The 11394-nt window shown below is 42.4% G+C and overlaps 1 protein-coding gene across 1 annotated transcript; it reads right to left on the bottom strand.

Annotated features, from left to right (window-relative positions):
- Window positions 1-2589: 2589 nt before the first annotated feature.
- LOC124472254 (phosphatidylinositol 3-kinase regulatory subunit gamma-like) lies at window positions 2590-8394 on the bottom strand. The gene is made up of 10 exons (XM_047027008.1): window positions 8014-8394; window positions 6475-6580; window positions 6268-6366; window positions 5975-6155; window positions 5686-5811; window positions 5429-5571; window positions 5053-5229; window positions 4816-4890; window positions 4542-4709; window positions 2590-4111 (listed from the first exon to the last, which is right to left on the bottom strand). The coding sequence occupies exons 1-10, from the start codon at window positions 8066-8068 to the stop codon at window positions 3841-3843; spliced, it is 1401 nt and encodes a 466-aa protein (XP_046882964.1). The 5' UTR covers window positions 8069-8394; the 3' UTR covers window positions 2590-3840.
- Between the last annotated feature and the right edge of the window lie 3000 nt (window positions 8395-11394).

Genomic DNA, 11394 nt, shown 5'->3' with positions numbered 1-11394 from the left:
AGACCTGCCCCCTCATCATTCCCACCGTCCTGGCTCATTTCATCCAATGCACTATATGGCACTCCAGCTTTCATGTTGTGAGTGGTCACAAGAAATCTTCTGGCAACTGTATAGAGGTAATGGTTAATCCACTACTATACATTTGCAGAAGTGGCCCTATGTCTTTTTGTCTAATCACTGCAGGGATGAACACTTCTGCTCTGAAGTTGTCCTGAGATTGCATGGCTGGTGAAGGCCCCAAGCAAAGGTTCACAGAGGTAAGATGATTAGTGTGGATTTCAAGGCACTTGTGGTAGGTCAGTTTTTTGGACTCGAACCGAGTCAGTGACCTCAGAGCTAAGACTTAGAGTCACTTCAACTTCCAGCCCCAAAACCAGCTCACTGCCCAGCTCACAATAAAAAGTTCTAAAATGTTTTAAATATGAAGTCATGCACACATCACACCCTTGTTTTAAAACGTCAAAAATCAGTTACATGACAAGATTTTTTTTAAACTGCACAAACTCAACATTTCCATTTAACTGCACTTACCTTAGACTTTAGACAAAAGGTTTTAATTAGGTAGGCATGTTTCTCACTCTGCCTCTTTATTGGTCACTGTGACATCTACCAGAATCTACAAGAGAAGACAGGCTGGTGCCCTCGATGGTTTGTCAGCAATCAAAAGGCTTTTAGTCAGTGTGAGGTTACCAAGCCATCTGAGTTGGCAGCTCTCTTCTCCCAAGAGGTGTCTTTCACGTTGCCATGCCCCCAAAAATGTAGGCAACATACTACGTCTGTTTATCAGATATGGCATTGATATCATTTGTAAAGTTGCATTCTTCTGCTGAAGGCACCAAAGGCTATATATCGGAACCAAGAAAATGTTTTGATCCTTACTGTGTATGTACATACTTAACTGACATTGTCCTTGCCAAGTAATAATACAATTAATACATTAATAGAATAATAACATGCATATGCATTATCACATAAGGTTAAAGAAAATAATTAATCTGGGCAAAGCATTGCTGTTATTAAGGTTATGTTACATTGACATCCTTCTCTCCTGTTAGATAAGATAAGGAGGACATGTTCGAGAGAATTTGGAGACAAGAAATTGTTATCAAAGATGTACTTAGGATTTTACTTCTATATAGCATGTACAGTATATTTTCATTGTCTTAATAAATGATCTGATTGCATGCCATCAGACCCATGAGAACCATCTTTCATGCCCTCTACAGATTGTGTGCAGGGGGAAATCACTAGGCTACAGAGGGATATGGAGTCTGCCTCCAACCTAGCAACTAGTTGCTGATTGGTTGGTAGTCAGGGCTCTTTTACTGTTGCATTGGTTGGAAATGGGAGAAGCAGACGGAGACAGAGGGAGGAGAAAAGTGATTGGTTGTTGAAAACTGAAGGAGAAAATCTCAATTGCCAATGCCTTAGAGACTGTTTGATGATGTATTTCAGGCGTGACTATAAAGGTAATTTATTTCTCAGCCCAGGAGTTATTTCAAGGGGGGTGGTAAGAAAAAGGGCAAAGACAACATGGCTTACAAATGTGTGCGTAAATATCAAGTAATGAAAGAAAAAGAGGACCTACAGAATCAGAGGTACGTTTTGCATCATACGGTGCTCTGCGACTTTACTGCAGTAAACTCATGCTCGTACAGACAAATGTATTCTTTATTTTCTGCCACCAGGCCTGCATTTCTGTTTTATTTTACCTACCTGAATACTACAGGAAAACAGGTACATTCTCTTACTCTCTCCTTGACTTACTACAAAAGCAACAGAGCAAGATGGACCCATAATTCACAGATGATACACACACAATTCTCGCCTTTTTCTTTCTCACACACACACACACTAAGTGACTCAGTGGCCTAGGTGGTGCGTTGGTACAAGCTGTCCTGGTTCCTATGCATCCGGCCCCTCCAGAAGGCCAGGCTGTCCACTCTCTCTGCTGACAGTTTAGAACAGGGACTAATCCATGGCCTGGATTTGAGGCAGATCTCCCCCGAACACCCCATCACCACACCATTAATCCAGTCTGTCCCATCATGGAACTGCTGCTACTGTAAAGGCCAACTGATGTTCATGTCTTGGCCAATGGAGTTTCATTGACCATTGTGTGTCCTCATCTCACCAGATTTGGACTCAACTCCACTTACAAGTGGACTTACAAGTCCACTGTGTCACCACCAACCTACTGCTCACCCTCAACTGAGCCACAAAGGTCTATTAATGGTTAATCTAGACTAGAGGATATGCTTTTTAAAACATAAGATGTGCTGTTCAAGAGCTCCAGGGTGTGACTGCAGTATCCAGAGGCACATCACACCAGGTAACACTTCTTATATCAACCATCACCAGACTAATCAACCAGCTTTGGAAAACAGTGGATACACAAGCAGTAATATGCACTGTGATCGCAAGTCTGAGAAGATGCACTGAGGTGAAAGCATTCTCTACTCATATCGAGAATGCTGGGGATTTAAAACATAGAAATGCTCCCTAATAGCACATATACATTGTGAAACTTGACATCTTCAATTACACACCTGAGTTTAAAGGTAAAAAAGGAAATGACAAACACACAAGTCAACAAAACCCTTATCAGTTTATTGTTTCTCAGGAAGAAAAGGTTAGAATTTTACATGGCTAAGTGCGTCACCCATGAAGTTGCCTAAAACTCCCTGGTCGAGTTTTAAAGGGAGGTTTATATTATATATATATATATATATATATATATATAATAAAAACAACCTCCATCGTCCAACTGCAAAAACAGGTTTTACAGTTCTTCAGTACAGAGTCTATTGTCCTCAAACTTGAAAAAATGTGCCAAGAACAATATGGATACCTTTTCTCTTAAACTATGTGGGCTACATGTCATGATGAACATCTATAGCTTTTTGCAATGCAACAGTTCAAGTAATGGAGACAGGACATTTCCAGACCTCTGGCAGTTAACCCAAAGACATACTAGGTCACATCATCTTATCAACGCCACCAAAGAGAGTGCATTTATGCGTCAAACGTTACCCCTACCATACTAGCATCACAGAACAACACTGTTGGATTGCACTTTACTTCAAGCTTCTTCTTCTGTGGCGTGTTTTAGAAAAAATATATATAGAATACAAAAAAGCTTATACTTCTTTGAGTAACAGGATATAACATACAGTACTTCAGTTTGTTTTGATCTGCACGTCGGTAGGTGTGTGATTTGTCCCTCCCTATACATTACAATTTTAACAAAATTTTAAGAGGGATGCAGCATTGCTCATAAGTGCTTTGGTTAACTGGTACATTAATGCTACATAATTGTCTGTCAGTGATCATCTAAAGCTTCTAACAAGGGGCACTTCTGACAACACCATAACCCTTTAAATACACGTTTGTGGTATTTACCTAAAAAGTTTGGTCCACCACAGTTACTGTATTTGACTGAATCATAACATAATTTTAGCACCGTTGACATTCCGGAATTGGTTGGTTTGTAAATATGTGAAGACCAACATGGTCTTGCATGGCCATTAGCACAATATTTTTTGAGTTGTCAAAACTTTGGAGGCTATTAGTCAAAGTTAAGAAAAGCACCTTATGAGCATTTCACACGTGTCCATAAAACATCCCTTTGACCCATTTAACACACAGAAACAAGACAGAAAAGTCAAAAATATTTTTCCAAACAATGAAACAAAATCATTATACTCTTAAAAAAAATATATATAAAAAAAAAAGTTCAAGCTGACATTCAAGTTCCGCTCACCCTCGATCAGTGAAATCACATTCACGAAAAACGACTGGAATCAATCTAGTGCAAATCCTTCGATCGGTCTGTCCCATCTACATCTCTGGTGCAGCCGGAGTGAGTCCAGCACTGTGTTTCGGAGTCTGTAGGAGTTTGTGTTCTCCCATGAGGGCGGAGGGTGTTGGGACGGTGGCGCTGACTGGGAACGCCAGCCGCACGTCCAGGGCGTCATTGTGCTGTGCCAGGGAGTTGAGGCGGTAGTGCAGGACGAGGTCCTTAAGAGAGGTGTGGACGTCGTAAGGCTCAGCAAAGCCAAAGCCATGTGGCGTGCTGTAGATCATGCAGTGCTTCACTTCTTCGTCCACGCTGAAAAGGAAGGGAATACTGAATAACTACCAGGGTAACTGGGAGTCTCCCATTGTCACTGCAGCTTACTCCTTCACTAATCTTCTGGCCGAACCACAGCTGCATGTTAAGCTATACAAAATAGCCATGAGGGCACCATAGTGCAATATGCAATTGGATTTGTTTGGAAAGCAGAGAATCCACAGATTTATTTGCCTCAAAATACACTTGTTGTTATGATAAGACAGAAACCAATTCTGAAAAAAAGTTTGTATTTCCTACATTTATGTTATTGATGGGCACAAACAAAACTATGTTTGTCATTTCCAATCAAATACAAAAATTGGACATGATAATAACAATCAAGATTTGCCTTAGTGACATATTTTTTGCTATCATCCCGTTATACTGACAACGCTTTCTCTACCATGTAAATGCAGCTGATACTTACACAACAGAGCAGGCATAGCAGCCCTGCTTGCTGCTCTCGCGCACCAGGAACGTTCCAGAAGGTTTCTCTTGAAGCATCTCCTCAGCCTGGGTCCTGCTTAGTTCGCCCACAAACCAGTTTGTCTCATCATGATGAGGCAGCTTCTCGTCTCCTTTCAACACGTAGGTGCTGCAATAAATGTAAAGTGATGTTAATACAACTCTCTAATGTTTGTAAGTCTCATCGGCCATAATGTCTGTGCTCAGTTTCTTGATAGAAAAAGGAAGAGGCTTACTCATCACTGCTGTCGTTTGGAATGCCTAGCCAATCGTGAATGCATTTCTGTCGCACACCTTTGTGATTCAACCAGCTGAATTCAAGGAGAGAGTAAAGGTGGTGGAAGAAAAGTTATAAAAGGGTAAAATGTAAAACATGACCATTTAAGACTTGTAAATCTGACAAGAGGGTGCGATAATTCTGATCATGTTATTATCAGCTCCAACAAAGTCTCCATTGAGAGTGGGACACTCACTTGAGGTACTGGTCCCTGATGTTGCGCAGCTGAATGAGGTCGGGCCTCAGGCTGTTGATCTTCCTGTCTGTCTCTCTGTAGTCTAGCACCTGGGTCCTCAGATCCTGCTCCAGATGGACTTTACTGTCGTAGATCTCCCCCAGACGGGACTTCAGCTTCTCATAGTTAATCAGGAAGCTAGGGGAGGAAGGCAGAGGTTAAAAAAATGTCACAGGTCACAAGGGTCAGGGGTCAGGTCTACACAAACTGCCAGCATGAGCCAAACTGGAGCTGGAGGAGGCGAAAGGGAAACACATGTTTATCCTACGCTTACAACCAGATGAAAGACATTACTAGATCAAGTTGGTGTTACATGGCTGATGGCTTGGATGCTCACCTCTCGAGGTCCTTCTCTGTTCCCTCAGGTAGGTTGTCCCTCTCAAACTCCTCTCCGTAGCGCTCCTGCTCGCGGCATTGCTCTTCAAAGATCATCATTGTTTCATTGAAGGCCTCTATTGCCGTCCTCTTCATCTGGATCTCCTGGACCGGAAAGGGGGAAGGCAATGGAGATCGTTAGCAGGGTCACAGGTCACTTAGGATCACAGAATAACTTCAGATGTGCTGCATCCGTCTGACTTTAGGTGAAGGTCTCACCTGTGAGGTCTTTGTGTAGGCCTCGTACAGACGGTCAAATTCCTTGGACTTTTCTTGATACTGACTTTGGTATTCCTGTAGTTTTCTTCCCGCAACATCCACACTGTCCTCCCTAATGAAACGATCCTAGGAACAGATACATCCAGCTATTGTGATCAGAACTCAAGTTTCTATTGGCCAAGACCATCATAAAGTTTGACCCAAAGCCAAAAAGTAAGATACCACACATGACTCTGCGTCATTGAATTGAGGAGTATTAACACAGAAAGACAAAGTGTGTTGTGTCTACCTGTTGGAAGCGGGACAGTGGGTGCGTGAGCGTCACATCGAGCATGGCGTTGTACTCCACCAGAGGATGGTGCTGGTAGTGCCAGATGAGCTCAACCACGGAGCTGAAGGTGAGGGGGTCTGAAAAGCCATACTTCCCCTCGCGGTGGTAGATCCTGATCAGCTTGTTGTGCCCGTCTTTTCTACACGGACGAGGAAAGAAGGGAATCGTGACGTCATTTTGCGAAGTGAAGGAATGGAGTGAAGGAATAGGGCGCGGTGGGGAGGATTTGGTCGAGAGACACTTCAGCGTACCTCAGTGTTAGCGTGAAGTCTCCCGGTGCCTTTGTTGAAGCATCACGCACCAGGAAAGATCCATCAGGCAAGTCATGAAGCTTTTCATTGACCTCTTCCCTGTTGGAGTGATAAACAGGATATTTTACAAAGAAATATCATGGCTAGACCCAACATGGTGAAATGGTATAAACATGACATGGTGGGAAACTACAGTGGACCTGTTACCTGGTAATGTCACCCCAGTACCACTCAGCATCCTCTAAGGGGTAGATTGGAGGCCCTCTGGGGCAGTTGGTGGAGGACATTGGCTTCATTGACCTAGGTGGGAGAGCTGTGAGGCAGAGAGAAAGACAAAAATAAACAAAAAAGATCAGACTTGTTGTTTGGAGGGAGGAGGTTTATTGTATACCAGTCTCTACATTTATCAACTCTCCTGAGAAAAAATCTGCCAAAACACAACAGCACCCTTCACTAGCATTGTCACAATCTCCAGACAAGCCCAAGCATGTCCCAAGCTGATAAAATGTCAGGTCAGCAGAGTATTAAGCACTTCTGTAAATTACATCAAGACCATTTTCAATCTATTTCAATAAAATGCTAATCTGATTGTTACATGAAGGACCTTCATTTTAATTAGTGTTTAAATGCTCACCCTAAATCTTCTGAATAACCACAGAATACATTTCTTAAATCTGATCCTCCAACCCCCCTTTTTTTCTAATCCAGAATCTCCAAAATCCTCTTAACTTTCCCGTAATCATAAAACTAACAAGAACTCTGAACCTGGCAAAAAAGGAAAAAAAAAGAAAAAGAAAACCCAAAAATGTAAAAAGCTAGGATCCAAACCACACCAGGAGCAGGAGAGGGGTAATATATTTCACTGCAGGAGCCTACAAAAGTGTCTTTCATGAAACATCTAGCAGAACATAACAAGACTCTCAGTGAGAAGAAAATGTGGGTTTCCTACTCTATCCGCTTTCCATTTTTTTTTCTAACTTTTAAATAAACAAAAGGCAGGTGCAAGAGCACAGTGGTTGCAAAATAGGAAGCAGGACTCAAGACTCAGCTAAATTCTACCATAACCTCCCTGGCTGCTCTAAAGCTACCCCCACCATTCTGGGGGTTGTCATCCACAGAGCTCCACAGAAAAATCACAAAAAGCACCACGTCTAACTCATCTGTCCAAAAGCAGCTTGCTGAGGTTGACCGTCATCAAAATGTCATATAATGTTACATCAATGCAAGCAATAGTTGGCACTTTGGGAAAGCTTTTTGTCTGCCATCTATGGTTTCCTGCACTCAGCAACGCAAGCGCACCATGGCAGGGCACACATTCACCACGGTCGGCTGCAGTCAAGGAAATGGAACAAAGCAGTGGAGCTGCAGTTTTCATGCGTCATTTTCAGAGCACTCAATACCCAACTCTTCACTCTCGGCCATTAACAACCATTGAGCAAGCTTTATCAAAAGTTAATGGTTTATTGTAACAAACTTTGTTATTATATTTCAATATAAGTTGAAAGACTGGTAGGTCCAATAGCAATTCTCCATTGCTCATAGCATAGTCAAGGTAGGTATGCTATTACGTAATTGGCAAGCGAAATGCGCTATGCTCGGGCAATGTCTTGGGGGAGGCAGGATAGTGTCAACTAATACGGACACAGACACCCGTGCGACACCGACCAGGTGTCAGCTTTGCCAGTTACCTAGGTGAGAAGCTGTGCCACATTTGACAATGCAGATCCGACAAAAGGCTTAGCCTACCTGGAGGTGCTTGGTCCATTTCGATGTAAAATAGAACTTCGGCAGTATGGAACATCACGTTCCAAGCCCTTTACCTCGAGCCTGTCCAAATGGCAGGGTATGACACGTTCCAACTGCCCAAAAAATTAATAGTAGGCTACTATTTTTCAATATATGCCGAGAAATGTTTAGAGGCGCAACGCCACGTCCCCCGGGATACGTCTAGTTACAGAATGTTTAAATCCAACTTCTAGGCACATTGTAAACCCAAATGTAAAGTATTCTAATATTTTTAAAAGAGTTTGCAAAGAAATGCGGTGTAGTCAAAAGATTGTCACTCCTTGCAATGTCCTTGCACACTTTATGTGCCGAGGCTGAAACCCTCTTTATTCTCCGGTCCAAAGGGACTTTAACAGGAATTTGTAACATCATCTTGGGAGAAACCAAAATCTGCCGATTGAAGAGGGTGGTGGTTCTGTGATCAAACACAGTTAAATGCATCATATCCTACAAACATATGATCATTGATAATTACTTATGTTTTGGGAGATATTCATTATTTATAAGAATTTACTGGATATATCCTGTAGGTTAATTTCAGTGACTATTCTTAAGACCTTCAACAAACATGGTACATTCCAGACCAGATCGTTTCATTCAGGTCTCCCCAGGCATAGAGGTAACTGTAACTCCAGACGGTGTGAATGGAACTAGGCTACTTTGTTCATGCATCGTTTCTTGTCAGCATATATTTATATTAAGTTACAAAGTAATGATACAAAATATGATTATGCTCTCCAGCACTGCATACCTTTAATAAAATGTTATGACATACACATGTTTGTGCATCTGTATTAATATTTATTGTCTATGTGGCCTGAATAGACTCAATTATGTATGTAAAATTTGTAATGGTATATATAAAAATATATATTTTATATGTATATATTTTTCTTTTTCTTCTGAACTTCTCAAACTTATTTCTGCTTTGTTGATTTGTCATATTTTATACCATTCTGTCCTGTGACTGAATGGCTATCACCTTGATTAATAAACAGATTTTAAACCATGCTTCCATGGCCTTGTAGTTTTATCAGCATAGCAAACCTATGAAGAAAATGTATGTCATCTCAGCAACCAAGCACTATACTTAAAATGAAACATCTTAGCTCTTATAGCGTTTCTTGATGATGATATGCCATATCTTTTTATCATTATATTAGTATTAATACTTGTGAAAAATACATACAATAGAAGCTTTGTTTCCAGCCAAACATAAAACAGCATTGTGATGCAAACCCAGTCCAAAGGGGTCGTCCTAGAGAAAACTGTGTGGTTACGTTAGTCAGTGAACAAGGCCTGTATTGGTCAGAGGTCTTTTTCTGTTGATGTCCAGTCATTTATGGTAGCCTCCCCTTTGACCCCTATCAGAGTTGGTGAGAGGATTCGCTTAAATACTTAGTTTTCCCATGAGTGAGGAGAAGCTCTCCTGTTTCTAAGGCCACTCAGTCTGTCTCATTATCTTCTCACACTATGCAAGAGAGCCCCTGTACACACACAAATACTGCTCAGTAATTAGTTTATTTATAATTTCACCCCTTAATTTTTTTTATCACTCCCAAATTGCTCCTGAGAGTCAGACCTGGGTTTAAGGAAGTTTGCAATCAGAGGGGGATTTTAAGGAATACAACCACCAGTTAACAGGTGTGTTTTTTGTGTGGGGGGGATGCATGCTTTTTGGAAGTTCATATTGCCCTGTGAATGGCGTGTCAGGGCATGTCAGTGGCTGCCCATCCCCCTTGTGTCAGTCTGGACATAGAATGTGCCCTCTTGATCCCAGGGTCTGACCTCCGTGACATTTTTCACTCCCAAGATTCTTCTGTGCAAACACTTTTAATACTAGTACCAGTACTGAATCTGTGTAGAGCTATTGGTGTTGAGCTATTCCCCTGGTGAGCCTGGGGTTGTGAGTTAGTGGGTATCTCCAAGAGTGAAAGGCTTGTGTGTGTGTTCTTTGTGGATATTTTATAAGAGTGTTTTTAGGATGTGAACTGGGTGGGTTTCAGAGGGGCGGCATGCAGGATAAACCTTCAGGCTCTGTTACCCAGATTTAGACAGCCCTGATAGGATCAGTGGGAGCTAATCGTGGGGTTAACAGAATAGGCTGATGCTACAAGCTTCACCAGCTGCCTGCTGGCTAACATGACTCATCTGTATTCTGCCTGAATCGTGACACAAACCAATATGTGCTCTGGCGTGTTCACATGAATGGAAAGTCATACATTTCAATTGTGTTTACAGTAGATGTCTATACTTCACATACTATCTTGGCACTGATCATAAAGCCAAAACTATTTATGTCTGAGTTTATTCAGACTTGTGTCCTGGATTCAATCATGCTGTTTCACTGTGAAGCTGGGGAAATGCATGTATTCCAAGAGCTGTTGTCTGGATTCACCACCATTGAAGCGATGCATAACGGTAACCTTCCTGAGAGGGTGCTCTGAATTCTCTATGGAGAGACTGTGGGGTTTCCCTGAGCAACTGCCAGAACCATAACACAAAGCATGCAGGGGATGGTGCCAGAGGAAACTGGAGTGCGGGCAGAGTGTAGGACGGCTATGGTCTGGCCCCTAGGACCCTGCCATTGTGGAAATGTTAGTGGGTACAGTGTCTGAGCAGCTTGAGCTGGAACAGCAATATGATGACCAAAAGTATGAGCTTCAAATAGCTGGGCCCTGGGAAACATAGCATGTTCTTTAAGGAGGTCAGGAAAAAGCCAAAAGAAGCCCCAAAAAAACTGAAACCAATGTTGAGAGGAGACTGTCAAACCATATGGGGCACCATTCTGTAGGAACTCGCTACATCAGCAAAAGTGGCACACAGTATATGCTCAACATCCTCACTGTTCCAGAGTCTTCTGGAGGCTGACTCTTCCTGCAAGTATTGTCTGTCTATCTGCCTGCCTGCCAAAATGCCCCCCCCCCCCCCATTTCACCCTTCTGTGTTGGCCCCTAATCTAACTAACAGAGGTGACAGTGAGGCACTCCACTTTGTGACTGCCTGAAGGTCTTAGGTTTGGTGACAGGGATAAAAGTTGGGTGTTGTCATTTGCCCTCTGCTCCTCTTTCCATACCCCCACCCCACCCGCCACAAGCATCTTATCTTTTCCAGTCAAACGACCCTTGAATCCATGAAGTCACAACTTAAAGTTGTCCGATACACATAGTATGCCTGGTTCACCTTTGCACAAATCAAACACACACACAGGTACCTGTAGGAGCAGGGTGAAAAATGTATTGGAGGTTGAGTGGGGTGATTTTAGAGGAGGGGGGGAGGATTAGCAAAGACCCTTGGAGACAGGATGATTCTCTGCACACTAGCCATCAAATCAGCACTATA

The sequence above is a fragment of the Hypomesus transpacificus genome, chromosome 10 (genome assembly GCF_021917145.1).
Source record: "Hypomesus transpacificus isolate Combined female chromosome 10, fHypTra1, whole genome shotgun sequence".
Classification (NCBI taxonomy): domain Eukaryota; kingdom Metazoa; phylum Chordata; class Actinopteri; order Osmeriformes; family Osmeridae; genus Hypomesus; species Hypomesus transpacificus.
The sequence above is the reverse complement of the archived record's forward strand: the minus strand, read 5'-3'. Positions and strand labels throughout refer to the sequence as shown.